Raw genomic sequence first — 21,073 nt, 5'->3', positions numbered from 1 at the left:
CACGCCAAGACGCGGATTGGAAATCAGAATTATGAACGAAAATACTGACACATAAAAACGTGTTGTGTACATCTTCCGGCATTATTGATTGCATCTGGCTTGCGAAGTAGTAATATGCACGAATTGTGCTAGAGAAAAGAAAACATCGACGTCTGGGCGGCGTCAGTATGAGGTAATGCTCTCTTCTTATTAGCGTTTTTTTTTTTTTGACATTCAGTGTGTGCATAAAGCAGATTTCTCAAGTGGTTGGGCGTTTTCTAAGACATGTATACACCAACTCGTGAAGCTCGCTATATTGTTGAAACTTTGTAGTTACATGGCATGTCATGTGATATAGAAAAATGTGTTTCCATAATTGAACTATTTCTGGAAGTTGTTTTTGAAAGGTACTTCTGAAGGCTACTTCTGAGAGTATAACCGAGAGTACATTCTGAGACTAATCGTAGTTTATATAGTTGACGTCTGCATTCTGTCGTTGACACAGGTACTACGTTCAGCAGAACGACAGCTACACTTTCAGCTGGGCCTTCCAGCGGTCGGCCAATGACCCGGCCGCGCCGCGCAGCAACCGGCGCCGCCAGCAGACCGAGGACTCGGCCATCATCTACGACATCCACGTGACCAACACCGTCCGCGGCGGAGCCGAGAAATGCATCCCTTGCCCGGAAGGGAGCGAGGCCAAAGGGTGAGACGACGACGCATGCGCAGTGCGCGCACAGTCCTAAAGAGACTCCAGCTGAATTGGTCGCAGTCTCTTGCCGTTCTCGAGCGCTGAATTACAGTGAGCGCTTATTTTGAGAAATCAATGAGCTACCAGTGCTGTGCGATAATAGAAATAGTCTTGCAGCGATTCTAAGTGGTTGCTTTGCTGATGAACAGCAAAGTGCGAAACCACGCACACCATTCACTCAGTCAATCGCTAGCTCCTGCTCACTTTCTTGCGTCCTACGGTCTCCTAAATCTCCCCTCCCCGCCACTAACCTTATCGATTCACCCTTCTTTAACTAATTATGCAAGCATTAGGTTTGATTGTGATCCAGAGAAGCTGTTCGCATACATCGAAAAACACGGCGATTGTGTGCTGTCTGGAGTAGGCGAGATTGCACTTGTAGAATAAAAATTGCCGCCCTAGCGCTCCGTTAAACTTAGAAAAGGGTAACATGAAATAAGGATAAGCACAAGTGACTCTGCCAACGAATTTCTGTGTCGTGAAATCTTTGCTATGAAGATTTCCGTAGTGTTTTGCATAATACTAACTATAGTCAATGGTTAATTATTGGTAGGGATCATCTTGTCAACCCAAATGATACAACATTTGCTTTAAATTATAACGTATTATTGCCTATAACTCACAGCAACTGTGGACATCAGACTGTCGGCTTTTCTAGTTCAAAACTATGGAACGCGCTTCCTGTTTATATTAAACGTGTGTCATCTCTTTTTCTTTCTTTTCATGTGCTCGCTTTATGTACAATATAGGTAATACGTTTTCACGCATCATTTCTCTGTATTAGTATTCTCGATTATTATTATTATTATTATTATTATTATTATTATTATTATTATTATTATTATTATTATTATTTGCTGTAGATGATATTGTTATTACGAATGCTTGTACGCTCCTAATACTCGTATATGTTTCATGTATTTACTAATCAAGCGGCCCCGTTTCAGTATTATAATTCTGGGACCTCTTTTTGTATACTACTCGGCAATCTCAAATGCGTAAAAGACAAATATAACAAAGAAAAAAAACATCAAAATAAAAAAAATCAATTTTCTCGAACGTCTTGGCTCTGCACACGATGTGTACCGAACACTCGTTGGCACGTTCGCGTCGCGCATCCAGGTGCATCCCGTGCGGTCCGGGCCAGTACATCGAGGACCGCGAGAACCTGGTGTGCAAGCAGTGCCCGGCCAACACGTACGTGACCGAGAGGCTGCCGTACGGCGTCTCCTCGTGCAAGTCCTGCGGGCCAGGGCTGCGCAGCGAGAACGGACAGGCCTGCTACAGCGACTGCCGCGTCTACCTGCAGCAGGGGGACGAGTTCGACTTCCACACGCTGCCGTCGTGAGTTGCCCGTGTGGCGTACCTTGCACGCGCCAGTGTGAACTGAATCGCCGGAGGCGAAAGTGCGGGTGAAGGAAAAGACGAAGCGAAGGGGGCAGAGGAGCTTGTTGCACCAAGAACCTGTCAATGTCTAGCGAATTGGCGGCCCAATTTCTCTTTTCTGTAGGCAGGCATTGAGGGAAGTTCACCGAGACGGGAAAAAATTATGACATGGAAAGTTGGGCTAGTTTTGATTTAATTTTCGGAGTAGCACGGCCGAGGAGAGAAGATGCAAGAAAATTAGTCATCGAGAGCGTTGCGACTGGCAACGAATATTTTATAGGAGGGAAAAGCGAGTATGCGTGCAATATTATCGGATACGCATGCGCATGATAACCCTATGTTGCCATGTATACAACTCTTTAAACACGACCTTCTCACAGCAATCGACCTTTGAGCAAGCATGTTAGGGACGATATTACGGGCGCAAACATAGCCGTGACACTATGAAAATTGTATCAACATGACATTTGTGTGAATTTGTGGTCATGTCATTGACACTTCCATTCTACTGCATATACGCGTAGAGGTGCTCAGCCGTAGGCTGAGTAGCCGCTTCTGTTACTGCTTTTTATTCGTTAAGTTCTAAGCTAGACGAGCATAATTCTGCCAACATGGCTGTGAATGCGAGTCGTGTGTGCCGACGTGCTTTGTTGCAAACAGGTACCTGGAAGTCCGAGGCCGCAAGCTATTCACGGCGAGCGGCACTCAGTACTACCACGTGTTCAACATCAGCCTCTGCGGCAACGAAGGAAAACCGGTGGCGGTGTGTGGAAACAACGTCACGTACCACGTAAGCCCTTCTCGCACCGTCTCCTCCCAACCGCGTGACGTCCCGGAATCTATCTCGCCTTGGATTGTCGCCGCTGCGTCCCCGTCACGCGTCGTTGTCTTTGCCGCACCTAATCCCGGCAGCAAGGCGGCACGGAAGCGTTTCCTTAGCCCTCAACGTTTATGGTCATGCCGGCATTGCCGACACACAGGCGGGTCGCGAAATAAAAATGATAATAATCATGAATGAACGACCATGTTTTCATAAAGGGATGCCAATTTGCGCGACGCATATTGGCGTATATGTTGCCAAGAGTGGGTTAGTGCTAGCTGGTAACTTCTGGCAGCAAACGAACAGCGCGAGCGAGAGACGGTGAACAAAGGAAACGACAGGACCACTACCGCCTTCCAACTAGGTTATTTCACCCCAAGATCGACGTTATATATATATATATATATATATGTCACGAAAGAAGCAAGAAGAGGAAGCATATACAAAAGCTCATGTATTACTTTTTTTTCTTATTTCTTTTTTGACTACTATAACGTCGATCTGGAAAAAAATAAAGCAGTTGGAAGTCGACGCTCGTCGTGTCGTTTTCTTTGTCTATGCCTGCGCTGTTATTTGATACGCGCCACTGTTCAGCGCACGCTGTATTAGTGATGGTGGTTTCTTCTTACTTTTCTCGCTCTCAATTTTACGTATCTCATTGCAGCGATTTGTCAAAGATAAAACAAAATATAGTTTTATCAAACAAACGAAAACAGCCACTCCACTCTGACGACCTCACACTTTTGTCTTTTACGTTACCTCCCCTGATTCACCGGTGCGATAGTTCTTTATTTGTTTTTCTTTCTTTCTGTTATTAAGGTAATAGCTTTCTTTTGTCTCTTTCGCCCGTTTTCGTAGTTGGCGGTCGGACTTTCACCGCCTACACACAGAGGGCGCTTACTCTTGCGCAACTGAATTGCGGGGTGCCTTCGTCTCCAACAGTAAATGTCAAATTAGAAGACCTTCGATGTGAAGCGTAGTTCTCACAGACTCGTAGCTTGAGACGTGGCATTTTCAACGGTAAATTAAACATTTCGTCGAATTCCATCAAACGCCCAGGGCTACTCCGCAAGCTATGAAGATGGCGCAATGGGCGCAACAGTGCGAAGGCGGAACCTGGCACTGTTGAAGACGTGCCTTTGTAACACGTATACCGTTGTGCATGTAAGCGAATAACAGAGTGCTTCGGAACGTGCTGTCGATCGCGCGAGAGCGTTCGGGCGTCTCAAGGTTCAGATGCTGTGGTGGAGCGCTCGGGAAGGACAGCGCCCCTCCTCTCCCTCTTTCCCTATGGCAGCTGCTGGAGAGCGCTCAGGCACCGCTACAGATACGTACTGGTTAGCGGTTCTGTTCCCTACGAAATTGCGCAGCGAAACAACAAACGCTACCTAGACGTCCTCACTGCAACAAATGTACGCCTTCGAGCGCATAATTTATTTAGCAACAAAGCGAATAATAGCTTTTCTAGAAGCGTTCGGCCACACTGACAACCGTCGCCGATGGTTTCTGAACAATCTTGTTTGTCCACTGCAGATGCAGGACGAGTTCTCCGGCGACAGTGTCAAGTCCCAGATGTGCAGATCGACAATCGTGCCTTCGCAGCAAGCCGACATCGGCTCGCCGCTGGCCATCCAGTCTGTGAGGTGAGTCGCGACTCTGCCTCGTATACTGGACTCCTTGCAAATCGTCGCTGCACAACCACGTTAGGTGTGCCCGCGTTCGCGAGTGTTTCAAGGTGTTTCTGGAGCGAGGGCTCATTCACACTGCAGGCGATTCGCAGAGGCCGCGCGACCAAGTTGGCCGCAAAACGACCGGTCACGTATATGTGGCCGCGAATGGTCGCTTTGGTCGAAAAGCTACTGTTTTGGGTCGGCCGCTCGCTGGACGATCGCCGGTGCGAATGAGCCTAGAAGCTTGGAAGCTTGGGCGAGTTTTTATTACTTCATGATGTAGTTGTAGTACAGCGCGAAAAGGGAACGTGGACATAGATGCAGAAAAGTGGGAGAGTCCTGTCTTTTCTTCGCCTGTGCCCACGTTCTTATTCGCGCTGTACACCCACATCATGAAGTGAATGAGCCCGAATATATTTTCTGTGCGCCTGCTCGAAACGTCTCTCTCCGGTTTTTTCTTCGCTTCCTTCCTCTTTGAAGCCTGGGAGACGAGCTGATTGGTATCACTACCCGGCCATCATACAATGACATCGACGTCCTCAAGGAGTTCCTCCCAGGTAAGCGCGCCAGCGTCACTAAAATAGGAAGCACCCCCTATTGCTTGATCTTGCCTATACGTTTGCTCGGTAAAGGCATTACTATACGTCTGTTATACCGTTATCTCGAGAAAAAAATTTTTGCTTTGGAATGCGCGTAATCTTCCGTCATATATATAATTTCTTAGCGCTTGCATTTATACAGGACCACCTTATAAGGAACACTAAAATCCACTTAGAGCTGCCGATGAATGTCGTCACAAGTTACCCTTTCATCTTACGGTTTCTACGATTCTTTTTTTTTTCTTCCACAGGTACGAATAATGAAGTTTCCAATCTTTTCCTTGTCGACCAGTGATCGGTACTTGGTGACTATTGTATAATTACCATCTCGTTGTATAATTACTGTTGTATAATTACCATCTCCTTGCCAACATATACACCGCTTATAACCCGTTAAGCATGCTAGACCAATCGCGTATGCGTCACAAGTATGTTCTGTCTGATATTCTTCTTAATGTTATTTCTTTGTAGAGCTCATATTTGTTTGTAATATGGTTAACGTTGCAGCCAAAATGTTTTACATCGCGGGTCGATTTTTCTGCTGGGAAAACTGCAAGTCGGCCCGCATTTTGAAAGCGCCAACGCTATGCCCAAGTTCTCGTATTTGGTTCAGATTGTCTCGAGCCATACTGGAGTTTTGATTGCACGTTTTGACCGCATTCGTAGCAAGCTTCATAATCAAATCACCCCGTGTTAGGCCTTCCTTTCGTGTTGTTTTGCAGCGTGCGTGTACAACAGTACAGCAGGTTGGCCGAGTTGGTTCCCGTTCGTAGTAAAACTATAGAGCGCAAAATAGGAACGATGAAAAGGTAGATGTCAGGACGAGCAACTGAAGTTTATTAAGAAAATCATCTGATGTATATACATGTCATAATGATACCCGGCATATAATGTACCACACTGCGCGATGTAATGTGTGCATCAGTCACTCATCCGTCACGCTCTCGGGCAAACAGGTGCAATATTTGTCTGGATAGTGAATGCAATTCTACAGTGTGGTCATGCATGCGTGCTTTGCTGAACCTAGTATTATATGGATCCGTTAGAATAATGGTGCCATTGGTTTTGTTACTTACTGGGTGTTATTCTGACATGTATGCTGTACATCTCATCATCTCCCAAATAAGCTCACTGGTGCATGAGTGAGCGATAGTACATATATTCTGTCTTGTCCTTGTTCTCTTCTTGTGCTCTGCACGTTCATTATGAATGTATACGTACAAACAATGCTCGTTTCACGACGTTCGTGTCTCTGCGATGACCTTGCAGGTCCTGGCCAGAAACCCGACGTGCATTTCTTCTATTACTCTGCCACGTGAGTATAGCAACCGTCGTGGTGCTTTTCCGTTCTGACATTACTGTTGTTAGATCAGTACGGCAACTAAACAACAACAGCGCAAGGCTGAGGATGAAGCCGAGCTGAGGATGAAGCCGAACCGAAATCTTAAAAGGAGTATTAAGTCTTAGTACAAGCCTTCTGTTGGTTGCCAATCTAGATTCTTGTGCGCGGTATCGCGAAGGAAAGACACACAGCACAATTCTTGTCAAAGCGCACTGAAGTTGACAGTGCATAGCCCCGGTTTCTTGTGCCCCGGATGAGCGGGAATTCGTTTTGCCGCAAAGAGAAATGTTTGAAGTCGCTGGTATTGCATAAGTAGCTGTAATTTTCAGCACCGTGCACATTAGAAACGGCTAACTACGGCGATAAAGTTCCATCTGCCTAGATAAGTAACATCCGAGTGAAGTTTGTAACAAGTCACATTCTCGAAGACTAATGTGGTAGAGAGTTCGAAGGAATACCGTATGGTCAGACAACATCGTTGTTAGGAATTAAAGAGGTCACTGACCGTAGTCGAAATGACGTTTCGAGATCCGTATGGATCTCTTGTTCGTAATGGAAAGCCATCTAGGCAGAATGCTCTTAGTTCAGTTTATGCGTCACACTATGGGTCATGCGCTCGAGGCGGCTACTTCTGTCTTCTGCCCCGCCGGCGCTCCGTTGTGAACGAGGGAATCGTAAGGATCTCGAGACGTCATTTCATTCTAGCTATATAGTCAGCGAGCTCCTTCATTCCTTGACATTGCCAGAGACTGCGCGGAGGGAATGTAGCTCGCTCTCGCAGGCCGACGCAGGCGTGCCTCAAGGGCCGAGCCACCACCATCACGATGCGCTGTGACAAGAACGCTGGCGCCAACGGCACCGTGTCGCTGCCCACGTCGTGTCCCGACGGGACGTGCGACGGCTGTACCTTCCACTTCCTGTGGCGGACGGCGCTAGCCTGCCGCATCTGCAAGCCGGACGACTACCAGGCGAGTGTCCATAGAACATCCTTGCAGCCGCGTTGAAGCTTGTCCATTTGACGCATCGAAACAGCGCTGTTATAATCTAGTCATACAGTTAACGTCTGGTCATAGACTAAAAATGAATAAAAACTTTACTTTTTCAGGCACGATGCCGAAAACTTGGTAGATATATGTAATGTCAGTGCATATTACAATTATGAGGTCTATTGTTTAGCTTCCCTTACTTTTATTCCCCGAAAAGTCTGCGGAAAGCCGATTCTTCAGATTTCGCTAAACAGTCCAGGGTATCGATGACATCTGTATGATTCAAGGAATACAACACGACCAAGCTTAATTGCAATTGCTTTCTCACAACAGTAGCCAGACTTCGAAAAAGACTTCCATCAAAACGATAACAACACTCTTCTGAGCGTCAGCATTGAAGTCGATGTCTCTCTCTCCATATATATATATATATATATATATATATATTATGTACCATCAAACTTGCAGTAAAGGTGCACTGTTGTTACACTTACCTTCTGAACAGTTTTATGAATTCAGCATAAAAACAACTTAAATACATACCACGCACGCATATTTTCACGCATATCTAATATCAATAATCCACTGCATCTGATACGTTTCTTTCTTTCTTATCACTGTCGCTGCTGCCGTGCAGTTCGTAAAATATTCAAATAACGTACTATAGACTTCACCGAAAAAATACCGCGACCACAATTAAAGAAAGAGATATGCACGCAGGATGGCCCGCGCGCGCGCGTGTGTTGTATCTCTGTCAATCCTGATTATTGCCCTGAAGTCTACACTATATCATGCACCGACTAGCCCACGGGTATACCTAGTTCATACGTCTGGTTTCCGTCTAGCAGGACTGTTCCTTGTTGCATGTTTAATTGTCGCTTCCTCGTTGTTAGGAGCGCTCTGCAAGGTCTTTGTTCGGCGCAAGCTCATTCCTCCCGATCTGCACCAGCGCAAGCCGTGACGCCTGACGTATTGCCCCATTTCGGCGCAGGTGGTGAAAGGCGAGTGCGTGGGCGGCGTGCAGAAGCTGCACTACATCTCGCCCCAGGGCTGCATCCCGCGCGGAAGCGCAGCGGACACCATGACGCGCACGCAGCCCTGCTCGGTGATACCGCGACAGCTGCAGGTCATTATCGCCATCGGCGTCGGCCTCGGCGTGCTCCTGTTGGGTCTCCTCGTCTACTTCTGGAAGAAGAACAGGAGGTGCGCCACATGCTGTCCTTTCGCGGCTAGGGGAAGCGGCGGTGTCTAAACAACTTTCGCTTCCGCGTCTTTGTTATCAGACCCCCCCAGCAGCATTACCATACCTGCCAACTCACCCGATTTGTCCGCCATGCTCTCGATTTTCGATCAAAACGACTTTACAGACACGTCATACATATCTCGGAAAACGGATCCAACCCCCCCCCCCCAAGGGGGGGAAAGAAATGATGCCGCACCGCCGAATAGTTCGCTAGCCGGTCAAGTTCAAGCCATTTGTGCGTAGGCAGTGTTGGTATGGTTATAGTGTACAGCAGTGGTGGTGTAGGCCTAATTCAGTTCGCTTCAGAGAGAGGATTGGGATTTGTTGAGTGCGCACGAGGAAAAAGTCTAATATGCGTTGCGTAATTATCTTTTCTTTATTAATTCAGCTTCGCCGTTATACAGCTATGTTATGCGGTAAAGCATATTAAAAGTGGAAAGGGACATCGTCGCGTTGCGCCGTCTCCGGTCACAGTACGAGCACCGTGATCTCCGATACATCTAATAATTGTACTGGCAGCCATTCAGTGTTGTTCCTGACGTTGCTGTGGCCCAGAAAAAAAAAAAAGAACGCAGTTTTCTTCCCGCCTCCCATCCCTCTATTCGGTGAATCTCCCGAATTTCGAGGTTCCCAGGTTGGCAGGTATGCGAATACCCTGGCCTAGACCTCTTATTTCGTAACAACTCTTCAACCGCGTTCTTGCGACCTCCCTATAGGGTGTCCCAGCTAACGTTAACCAAGCTGTTCAACGAAAAAAAAAATTATTTAAAAGACACGGTGCAATATACAATATTCAGAACTTCGGTGTTCAGTTGTCAGAACGCTGACGACCGAAAACCGCAGGTCTTTCCATTGTATTGTGTACCGTACTTTTTAAATCTTTCTTTTCTTTGAACAGCTTGAGTAACGTTTGCTGGGACACACGCCATACGGAAGATCGCAGCTGGGTCCCTGACAATACCGTTGCGCACAGTTGGAGGAATCCCCTTAAGTAACTTGAAACGGGACCCGCCATGGTGGCGTGGCTTGGCTTGGTGGCTTGGAGTTGTGCTGCTAAGCCCGGGCGCGCTGTCAAAACCAGGCCACGGCAGCCGCATATATCGTGTGGGCGGAATGCAAAATTGCTCGTGTGCCATGCATTGGGGTGCACGTTAATGAACTACAGGTGCTAAAAATTAATCTGTATCCTCCACTGCGGCGTGCCTCACAATCATATCGTGGTTTTGGCACGTAAAATCCCAGAATTTAATTAACTTTAATTTAAATTGATATGAGCCGCCAGCAGTGGCGGCAATGTGGACAGGAGCTCCCGAGTTTGATTGGTTCAAGCCTGCCAGGGGTGGCGAAATGTGGGCACGATGTGTGATCTGATGACCATGCGAGCGGAGGAGATTTTTGCTGGGAAATTCGCAGTCGGCGTGTAACGCGTTTGCATCGGGTAAGTGTCGCGTATAGTGTGTGCCGTCATGCTCGGTCTGCGCCACACGAATTAGTTTTACGTCTCGCTTAATTGTGTGCGTACAGGGTGAAGATGGGAATTAAGATGACATTTTTACTTCCTTTAGCAGAACTGAGCATAGTCTTCGGCGTTCGGCGCTAGCACCCCCTTAGCAGCAGCTCTCCGAGATAGTTCGGTGTTGCGTGTCATCGCGCTCGTGCTAAGACACGAGCTCGTTCGCTGCCCTCTATGCCGCTGGCGGCCTTAGGCGCAGTTGAATTGTACGCGTTCGAGGCACGCTTTCCTCGATCCCTGCTGTACCCGCACACTTCGGTGCTTATCGATCCAATCGTTGAGCGCGTGTGCTGTTGATAGCAGAATGCGCTCTCTGTGGACACAAAGGGAGACAACCCGTGATATTGAGCACTATCTCGTTCAAAACTCGGGCGAAATGCTTGCCGCAAGGCCACCTATTTTAGTCATAATATGGGAAAGAAACTGTTGTATCTATTCGTATACTCAAGTGCTTGTTGTGACTTTTTTTTTTTGTCCAGGCGCGCTTTATGTAAACTTTGTTTGCATTGCTGCCCAACCCTTTAACCCAGTAAACAAGTTTAGCACAGCCACTCATGGCAACAATAGTCCTGCGCACGTTGTTTAAAGTCAGATTCGCAATATGTCGGTGCCAGCGCTACACCAGCGACGCTGCTAAACGCACGGATCCAGGGATACATCTATATGACCGCGCTACTTATATAGCTTCGGCAACGTTACCTGCTAAGTGTGAAACAGGGTACATTAATCCCGCAGTGACGTCACGAAAAGCTTCAGAGTAAGGCCTCTATACACATATTTCCAGCGACCGCTTCTTGGGTTCTGGGTGTCGCCATAATTCCCTCCGGACTATTGTGGAATTCAGTGAGCGCGTGCTTTTTCAAAAACACGGGGGGCAGCGGAAACACGTGCGCTTTATACACGTGCAGCAGTCCCCAGAAGATGCCTGTCGGTTTGATGAAAAGGCGGACAGACGGAAAGGAGAATGGTGAATGAATGGTTGGAAGACTCGACCGGCGTTCTGCTATATTTGATGCGTCGTGGTCAATACCGCATGTCATCACGCTCAGTAACGCGCGCAACTAACCTAACGTAAACACCAGCCTAACCAAGCCTAACCTACACAGCTTGAGCTATTGCAAAAGTGCGTTTTTCCTGTTTACACATTCCATTGCAACCATTTAGCACCCATGCATACTCGTAAAAATCTCACAATAAGGGTTCTTGCGAGAAATAACTGCCCCAAACTAACCTCATCGTGCAGGCTGGAGTACAAGTACATGAAGCTGGTCCAGTCCAGCTCGGGCAAGGACGGTGAACTGCCCGCGGCCGAGAGCTGCGCCATCGAGGAGGACGAGGAGGACCACTTCGAGAACGGCGGCTACGACACCAAGAACAACAAGGGGCTCCTGCAGAAGTTTCGCACCGTCCGCATCGGAAGCGGTAAGGTGAGTTTGTTGTTCGGGACAGGCATTCTTGTTCCGTTCTCTCGTTTGATGCGCAACTATCTCCTTCTCTCTCGGACACCGCTGCACGCACACGCGATAATGCAAAGCCATAACGCTTTTCTTCTTGTTTCTTTTTCTTCTTTAGTTCGAACACAACTTTTAAAGATTGCCTGTGACAGCGTAATTCCTTCTTTGCCGCTTAGTTAACGAGAAAGGATGGACTTGCTTGGCGAATTAGAACGTTATATTTGTGGACTGGGTTCTCGCTAAGCTTCCTTTTCACGTTTGCACCCTTTGAGGTGTATCTTTGTCCCACAACAATATACATCTGTCTTTCTGGCGTTTCCTTTCTTGAAATCTCTGCGCTCGCTACTTTTCTGTAAAAAATGCCATGTCACGCTGATAACGCCCATGCCCTTCGTGACCTGGGAAATAACGGTCACTCTGCGTTAAAGAAAGGAAACACAAGCAAGACAGATGATTATTGCTGTGGGATAAAGATACGCCCTAAAAGGCGTAAACTGTTTTTAGAGAGAAAGTCCGCGACTGGCGACCATCGCGGGAACCCAAGACGCTGAGGAACAGTCTCATGCTTGGCTCTGCAGACTGAGCTATAGCCGGCCGTCGCCCATTTTGCCACTCCTGACTTGATCTTTCGTTCGGTCCAATCGGCGCGGGGTTCCAAGGCCACGTGACAGTCTACGCTTGCAAACGGTTCCGAAAGGGGTCGCGCCGACGGTGGTTATGCCGCCTAATCGAGGAGGGCGTCTGTTCTACACAGCCCGCGCTGACGCCGGAAAATAGAACAATCCTATAATCGGTGTCACATGTACACTTCTGATCGCGATCGTCGCCGATCCTGATTGAGCTTGGTCCGGATCGAGTGTTGCAACACGGTCATTTGCGATCGTGATCTTGCGGTATCCGGATCCCGACGATCGCGATCAGGCCTTTCGATCGCGATCCCAGGTTGACGTCTGCGCCCTCTATCGTAGTATTCTGAAAACGCTAAAAAGAAAAAGTGATGGCAGCTGAATAAAAAACAAACAAAGAAAAACTTTTAAAAACCTTTTTATCAGCGCTAGTAAGCTGTAAAATTGAAACGTTCCAATTTAACCATATTATGCAATTCTGAGAGTTGCCGACGTTCATAACTCGATCCGGATCGTTGGACCGTGCAGCAATGACCATTGTTGATCGCGATTAAGAAATCCAATCCGGATCGCCCCCGATCGCGATCAGAAGTGTATGTTTGACACCCGTATTACAAACTACGCTAATCAATAGAATGACCTGAGCAAGTAATTGGCTTTAACTCCGCTGGCCTGTCTAAATATTGTGACCTGCTTTTAAACTAATGGCAGCCTCTACACATAACCCTGTGGCAAGGTAGGATTGCACTTCCACCGCAGGCATTAAAAAGAAACTGTATTGATATACTTCTCACAGGCAAATGTTACCACACCCCACAACTAAGACTTTCTGTTTATTTAAGTTATTCCATAGATAACTCCAGTTTGCATAAATAGGTGCTTTTGTTAAGTGATTAGTAAATGCCTCGTTATAACAAAGTTGAAAGGGGAGCCGGAATTGCTTCGTTACATTCCTTACGCATGTACTGCAATATGAATATCTATGAGGATTTCAAGGAATATTTTGCTTATTCATTATATCGATTTTGTTATATCCCATTCCGTTTAATGAGGTTTCGCTGTAATTCTTCGTTTTTGCTTTGAGGGACGTCGTAGTGAATTGCTCCGTATGAGTTTGGACTTCCTGGGACTGCCTGGGTCTTTTTACCCGAGAAAATCTCTACCCGCTAGAATGCTGCCACTGTTGCTGGGATTCGATCCTGCGACCTCGTGCTCATCAGCAGAAAGCCATAGACACTACTTCCCGTCAATGTTTTGCGGTGAAGACAAAAATACAAGGCAAAACTGCAGTTCATATATTTTCTCTCGGAAAAAAAAAAATTGTTTTCATCAAATTTCTGGTCCAGAAATTTGGAGAATAGCGTCGCCATATGCGCCAACTTCTCCCTATCTTTGCAGGGACCATTCCAGTGTTCATTTGCTGGCTAAGCAAAGGCCACAACGCAGTTTTCCAGGATATTGCTTTTTTGTTTTTGCAGTCAGGGCTTACTTTCCTATATATAAAGGAAATAATGTTATATAGCATTCTCCATTGACAATTAGCCAAAAGAAAATTGGAAGAAGGACGTTCTTTTTTTTTCTGGAGAGCTTCAGGGAATGCCATAAATAGTGTTGACACATCTGCATGACTAAAATGTCAACCGAATTTCCTGATAGCTTACTGAGAGTGCATCTATTTCATTATGATAAAATTCAGATCGCAAAAAAAAGAATGTTTCTTATTGTAGGAACTACATTAGAAAAAGGTATTTGTGTTGAAATCAGTTGAAATGAATTGGGTGGTCGAATTCCCAAGTTAGGACATTTGGCATGAAATGACCTTATTCTCATCTTTTCAGTGCACTGCCGATCTTTTGTGTTGACTAAAAGGAAGAATCTTAGCCTTGCCGAAATTGCACAGTCCATGAATATCAGGTATAAGGGCGCACAAGTGAAATCTTAAGTTGAAGGCGATGGTTGCTTCTTATGATTTCTTACAAGAAGGAGTGCAAAGATATGTGAAAGCACAAGCACTCTTCTTGTTTCTTTCTGGCTAATATTCTATTTTACTGTTCCCATGAAAAAGTACAGATGAATTCACCCTAATTTACACCTTAAGCGTTTCTTGTGCAGCACCATGAATGCTAAAACTGCTAATTTTCAGAGTGGAGAGGGACACCACTTTGAAACCATCCACCTGACCAAAGGTGAGATGGTGTCATGAAGGGGGCCTGCGTTGGCGATGCTGCCTTCTCCAAGTCGACAACCAACCATGGCAACAAAGGCAAAGACACTGCAGGAGCTTCGGACGGAGGGGAGGAAACACCAAAGAGCTCTTGTGCACCATTAAATCCCAAGGCACACCATTCATGTAATTGGTGTACAAACACGTCAAAAACATTCCAGTGTATTTTTAGTATACTCAGTCCAATTTCTCATGACTGCGCGTGCATGTACAAGTGCCCCATTATACCTAGTCTATCATAAACAAAGAAATGTAAATGTAAAGTAAAAGCATACGCCTGTGCAAGCAAGGCCATGCATTTTGGGTGTTGCTGTATGTTGAAATGCGAATGGGAGGCGAACCTGGGGTGGTGATGTTAGTGGGGTATCATGTTACATGCACTGTTTTGTACAGCTGGGCAGAAATATATCATGTTTTCCTTTTTCAACGCGGTTGAGTGTATTGTCAGTCATGCTAATGCTTTGTTGTGTGTGTATTGATGGTGTTTTTTCAAGTGCTGCCACTTTTTTCAAACGATATACCATGCGTGGCCGATGCGACCGTGATGACTTAAACTGTGTAGCCATTCTTGAAAGAAGATGAAAAAAAAAAGAAGCTTCTGCCGTACTTACTAAAGTGCCTGTTGTTCTCTGAAACTGTTTAATGGCATGACTGTTTCGTAGCACCAAAGATATATATATATATTACTCATGCACGCATGCTTGCTGTTGTTTTTGCAGCAGTTTGCAAGTTGTCAAAACAAAAGATGCCGTGGCTGAGTATACTGCTTGTGACTTCAATGTAGCCTCCACGTGCTGATGAAAAAAAAGAGAGAGGAGACGCATTATTTTCATATGTGCCGGCTCTATTTGTGATAGCAAAACAAAAACCAATGTGTTGTGCCTTCGCAATGGGGTTGGAGTGCACACACTTTTGTTTGTTTGCAGGCATATCTAGGTGGCCTCGATGCGTGGGCTGCGCACCATGTGATCATTTTGTACGCACCTTTGTCTCCGCGGGGATACTAAGTGCGAGATAGGTGACAGTTCCTCACATGGAAGTATTACAAACATACGAGTACGGAAACATGTGATGTTACTGCATAAGAAAGCAAGTCACATCCCATCCTGCTAGCGATTCGATTATGTGACAGAAGAGCGAGTGTGAGTGTGATGATGGGATCAAAGGTTATTAGGCACTTGCATCTTTGTAAATAGGCTTAGCTCTTGTGGCTCAGTGCACATACTCTAATTGTAAAGCGGAGTGATCACTGTACGCTACAGGCGCTAGCTTCCTGGCTTTGTGTGATTACACTTCGACCTATTGAAACTTCCCTCACTAAATCAGCGTTAGACACCTGTTCTTAGACTGAAGGCTAACATTAGACATGGATAGCTCCATCTTGTTTACATTTCTTATGCGAAATATGCAAACAGGCAGGCAGAAAAAATGGATTATGTGCAGCTCTATGGTGTGGTATTATGTTGTAGCAAAGCTATTAATAAAGATTACGATAAATGCACATGTATTTAAAACCAACTTCTGGCTTTTATTTTATTCTATGCAGCATGACACATAATTATGCTGTGATCTACGCACAAAAGTACACAATGAACATACATAAACACCGGCCGACACTCAATTTCACAAAAAACAAAAAACAATGCAGCTGTAAACATTGTATGTACAGATTAATGTTCGCTTTCCACATGATATATTTGCATTCAGAATTATGTAAATTTTGTATGCTCACATGTAGTGCACTGAATGATTTAAAAACATCTTTACATTTGTGAATACACAAAATCAAGTAACTCACAATGACAACACATTTTTTGCATGCTTCATAAAGAAAATATGAACATACATAGCCGCACAACAACTTATAACAATATGTTACCATGTGCTCTGCTCATACTAGGCACCGTGCATTACTGCATTAGCTTGCATAAAATGCCTAAGTTTGGAGACACTGGTATGGAAAAGAATGCCCTGGCCTTACATTTAGCACTAACAAGTTGCACTTATGAAGTTAGCAGTTAGTTCAGCGACTTGAAACACAGATGGAAATGTATAAGTACCAGACAATGACAGATATACTGCACCAATGCATCAATGGAAGGCACAGGTCCCATGGAAGCCAAAAGCGATGCATGCTATGAAGAAGAATGGTCACGTACTGATACCAAATAATGATACTTAAGAGAACTTATGGCACTGCAGCAATAAGCATTTGGAAGTGCAAACCATCCACAAGGTCAATGCCACAAACCACTGGGCACTTTAGGGCCTGTTATGTGTTGGTGTCACCTGATGGCTTGAAAAGACAACAGATATAATGCTGTCTCACTGCCACTGCAACCTTCGACAATAGGCTTGCATACCATATCCCAAGCTCCCAGGTGCCACCTTTTGAGTGCCAAAACTCTGCACCCTTTTGGTGCTTTTCAATGCAAGATGTCCTCCAGTCATCAAGAGGCACCACAAACATCTGTCATGATCGTCCTATTACAGCTCGGTGGCTTGCAGCTCAAAGGTAAGTATAAGTCTGGTTGTGGCTGGAGAGCTTCTGGCTGGTAGCCAGGTGTGGCAGTCATGCTTTTCCTCGTAGCTTCGACTGATGGATAAGTGCTAGCTGCAAGTGCAGACTTCGTGGAGATCAAACGTAGTGCTTGTGATTCACAACATGCTAGAGCACATATAGGCTGTGCAAATGATAAACAATACAATGTATAACTGCGTTAACTGCAGAACAGCTAGTAACATCAACATGTACACACCTGCAACAGGTACACACCCTAAAGTCCAAACCTGGCTGGTGTCCGTCTGGGTGTAGCGGGGGCACCTTCTGGCTGGTAGCCTGGTGTGGCAATTCGCGCTGCACGCATTGAAGCCGCTGCCTGCTTTTCATCATGTTCATCCTTGCGCCGCCGGAGCTGCTGCTCGGCCAGAGCCATTTCCTGTTCCATTTGTGATTGGTGGTCTCTCTGCATCCTATGCCGCGACCTGCCTGATTCACGCACACTGTAGAACATGGGTCCAAGTTCAGCCAGCCAATGACCATCAACGGCAGTGACACACTGCATGTACTCCTTTGTGGTCATGACGAGCTCGTGATAGACAACGTAGTCTGGAGTGTAGCCCATTCCAAAGAGGGCGCTGGTGGGATGAAGGTGGCAAGGCATGCCCGTGCGGCAGTTTATATACTCTCCGATTCCCTTGAGTCGTGCCGCCTGGAGGAAGAAAGCAGAACATATGCACTTGCGGACAACGTCCCAGTCAGTGCCGCATGAGACAAGTTTCATCTTCTGCTGACCCATAATGTCCTTAAGCTGCTGCCGCACTTCACGCACTTTGCGCATGGACTTTACGTGGATGAAGTGCTCATTACACCAGGAGGATGAGTAGTGGTTTAACTTCCACTGAAGGAACACATTGAGGAATGTCAGGTGGTCACTTTCAGGCACCTGGAACTTCTCTCGTGCAGCATCACTGTCTTCCTCCCGACCCTTTGGACGGTAGAAAATGCTGGGCACCGAGAGCATTGAAACTATCGTGAGGATCTCCTCACTGCAGCCCATATCACAGGAAACAATAACCATTTTAGAGAGCGGAGGATCGAGAGGAAATTCAACCATGTGCCGTCCTAGTGGGGTCAGAGTTCCAACATTATCCAGTGCCCCCAGGATCCACAGCTGATACATGGAGTTCAATATGTTGTCTTGGGGTGGCGGATCCATAAAATGAAACTGAAGTAGGTCTTGGACACCCAAAGACTTTAAGAGTAATACAACATTTGCAAGATTTGTCCTCTGAATCTCTGGTACTGTTGTTTTAAGCAGCTCATTCTTGTACTGGTGATCTGTGTAGAGCCTGAAGCATGTCCCTGGTCCTGTTCGACCGGCTCGTCCAGAACGCTGGTTTGCATTTGCTTGGCTGACAGGGTAGATTTGCAATGCATCCATACCAATGCGAGGGTTGTAGACCTTTAATTTACAGTAGCCACTGTCAACAACAAAGCTGATTCCATCAACTGTCAGTGAAGTTTCAGCAATGTTTGTTGCCACTACACACTTTCTAATTCCATCTGGAGCCTTCTGGAAAATCTTGGCTTGAAGATCACTAGGAAGCTGGGAATAAATAGGCAAAATGGCCAATGGTGGGGCGTTATCTATTTCACCAAGTCTTTCAGCAATAAGCTCACAGGTCACCTCAATGTCTTCCTGTCCAGGCATGAACACCAATATATCTCCAACATTGGGCTGCAAGTGAATTTGTAGTGTCTGCTTGACAGCAGCATCAACATAGTCTTCAACAGGATTCTTACTAAAGAACAGTTCGACAGGAAAGGTTCTTCCGGGAATGGTGAACGCTGGGACATTTCCAAAGAAGGAAGCAAACTTTGTGGCGTCCATGGTTGCAGAGGTAACAATGAGCTTCAAGTCCTGCCTGCGTGCCACCACTTCACGAAGCAAACCAAAAAGCACTTCAGTGCTAAGAGACCTTTCGTGGGCTTCATCCATGATAACAGCACTGTACTGGTCAAGATCTGGCTCCCTTAAGGATTCTCTCAAGAGAATACCATCAGTCATGTACTTAATTATCGTTTTCTCACAAGTGCAGTCTTCAAATCGGATTGCATAACCCACTTCTTCGCCTAGCTTGCAGCCCATTTCATCTGACACTCGCTTCGCTACAGACATAGCTGCCACTCTTCTGGGTTGTGTGCAGCCGATCATGCCATACTTACTATACCCATCTTCGTGAAGGTACTGGGTCAGCTGTGTTGTTTTTCCAGAGCCTGTTTCCCCAACGATGATCACAATGCTGTTCTCCCTGATGATGCGCAAAAGCTCCTGTCGTGCTGCAAACACGGGCAAGTACTGTCTCTGTTGTGTTATAGTCTTCTTCCGTGAAAATTCACTGGTTCCTTGGCTGTCAGCATCCTTGATGTGATCAGCAAAGCGCTGCTCAGTTTTGTAATCAGCTTCTTCATTGTCATCACGTTCGTCATCCTTTTTCTTAACACCCAAGATGTTGCCCAGTTTCGTACCTGCCAGCTCCCACTCTTTCTTCTGAGCTTTCTTGCGCTCTTTCTGTTCCCTGTGGAAACGAACAACAGCACTGCCTTTACGAGAGACAATGGCCATGTCAGATGTTGCATCTTTCACTGGAAGCACTGGTTCGGGCTGCTTGGTAAATACAATGCGTCCATCCAGAAATGGCGGCACAATGTTGTGCACAAGTACATGGACCCTTGCCTCATTTTCCTCCTCAAAGTCATTGTCCACATCAACTTTTAGCACTACGCCACTGGTGAGCATTCGGTTGGTCTCCCACTTCTCATTATCCTTGTTGATCTGCCTCTGCTGAGCTGAAACCTTTTTGATTTTCTTCTGCTCTAGTGCTTCCTCCTTTTTCTTGGTGTACTCCTGCGGTATGCTAGCGAACGGGTTGTGTATCTCGTCGTAGCCCTCGTCAATACTGTACCACTCGCGGTCTAGCCTCTGTTGCTCGACCTCCCACTCTACCTTCTGCTCGCCGTCTTCAGCCCACGGAATCTTTTCGTCTTTTGAGTGTTTGCTCCCTGGCGTGGCGTACGTCTTGCGCCTGTCGGCGGCCCAGGCATTGTACTTGTGCGCCGGCGTAGCCCGCGGTGTGTCTGTTGGACGTCGGTACCGCCTGTCCGTGCTCCGCCGTTCGGAGCCGTCGCGAGGCGACGGCGTCAGCACGTCCCAAGAGGAGCGTCGTGACGGCGTTTCTTCGTCCTCCTCCCAGTTTGAGCGAGACGGAGTGTCCTTTGGCCGAATATTGGGCGTAGGAGGATCCTTGAAGCGAGGCGGCGTTTCGCTCCAGTCTCTGCGAGAACGGTGCGACGAGGATCGTCCGGAGTCGCGCCTGTCGTCACGCCGATCTCTGTCACGATCGCGCTCGCGAGACGACGGAGATTCCGGACGCTTTCTGGAGTCCTTTGAGCTGGCGTAAACGCCCCGGCTGTGGTGCTCGCGGTGGTCACGAATACGGTCAGCGTACTTGGCATCCACTCCACCGGTGTGTGTCGGAGTCTCTATGCGTGGTTTCCGGTACTGTCTATTAAATGTCGCCTCTGACATTTCGTGACTTGATTCATCACTGCGATCGCTATCTTTCCGGGGCTTTTTACCGGTTTCTTCTTCGAGCTTTTGCTTCCTCTTGGCGGCCGCAAGAACGTCGAGGCCGAGGACCGACTTCCTCTCGGGTGCTTTGAACTCGTGAACAGACTTCTTTTTTATGAGACCACCCACCACCTCTTCGATGCCTTCCAGGCGATGTATCGACTCGAAGTCGCTCATAATAACTTGGTCTTTACGGATCTTTTTGACACATGATTCAGAACAACAAAGTACTGTGCGACATATGCATTCCACCGATTCCACAATACACAGAGCGATGCGGCTATGACTGCGGCTACGATCGGGGCGAAGATGGATGTCAAAACACTACAAGTAGCGAAAACAGCGG

At 46.7% G+C, this 21,073-nt stretch overlaps 2 protein-coding genes across 3 annotated transcripts in view; one reads left to right on the top strand and one right to left on the bottom strand.

Annotated features, from left to right (window-relative positions):
• Positions 1–16,111, top strand: part of LOC126521343 (endosome/lysosome-associated apoptosis and autophagy regulator family member 2-like) — a 56,321-nt gene extending 40,210 nt beyond the window's left edge. The window contains exons 11-20 of one of the 2 annotated variants that reach the window (XM_050170020.2): positions 485–685; positions 1,853–2,074; positions 2,777–2,906; positions 4,470–4,579; positions 5,087–5,163; positions 6,475–6,520; positions 7,329–7,515; positions 8,525–8,736; positions 11,533–11,711; positions 14,513–16,111. In XM_050170020.2, the coding sequence (XP_050025977.1) occupies positions 485–685; positions 1,853–2,074; positions 2,777–2,906; positions 4,470–4,579; positions 5,087–5,163; positions 6,475–6,520; positions 7,329–7,515; positions 8,525–8,736; positions 11,533–11,711; positions 14,513–14,535 (1,387 nt within the window). In that variant the 3' untranslated portion in view covers positions 14,536–16,111. Of the gene's footprint in view, positions 1–484; positions 686–1,852; positions 2,075–2,776; positions 2,907–4,469; positions 4,580–5,086; positions 5,164–6,474; positions 6,521–7,328; positions 7,516–8,524; positions 8,737–11,532; positions 11,717–14,512 lie in introns of both variants that reach the window. The other variant, XM_050170019.2, reaches the window with a different exon arrangement.
• On the bottom strand, positions 16,097–21,012 carry Prp16 (ATP-dependent RNA helicase l(1)G0007). Its single transcript, XM_050170018.3, has one exon. It carries the CDS (start codon positions 20,902–20,904, stop codon positions 17,371–17,373), a length of 3,534 nt encoding a protein of 1,177 aa, XP_050025975.1. The 5' UTR covers positions 20,905–21,012; the 3' UTR covers positions 16,097–17,370.
• Between the last annotated feature and the right edge of the window lie 61 nt (positions 21,013–21,073).

This window comes from Dermacentor andersoni, chromosome 6, assembly GCF_023375885.2.
Source record: "Dermacentor andersoni chromosome 6, qqDerAnde1_hic_scaffold, whole genome shotgun sequence".
NCBI classification, from domain to species: domain Eukaryota; kingdom Metazoa; phylum Arthropoda; class Arachnida; order Ixodida; family Ixodidae; genus Dermacentor; species Dermacentor andersoni.
This window is presented reverse-complemented; position numbering and strand designations above follow the sequence as displayed.

Excerpts from the sequence above, each read along its gene's own strand:
- Prp16 (XM_050170018.3), bottom strand. The coding sequence starts at position 20,904 with ATGAGCGACTTCGAGTCGATACATCGCCTGGAAGGCATCGAAGAGGTG.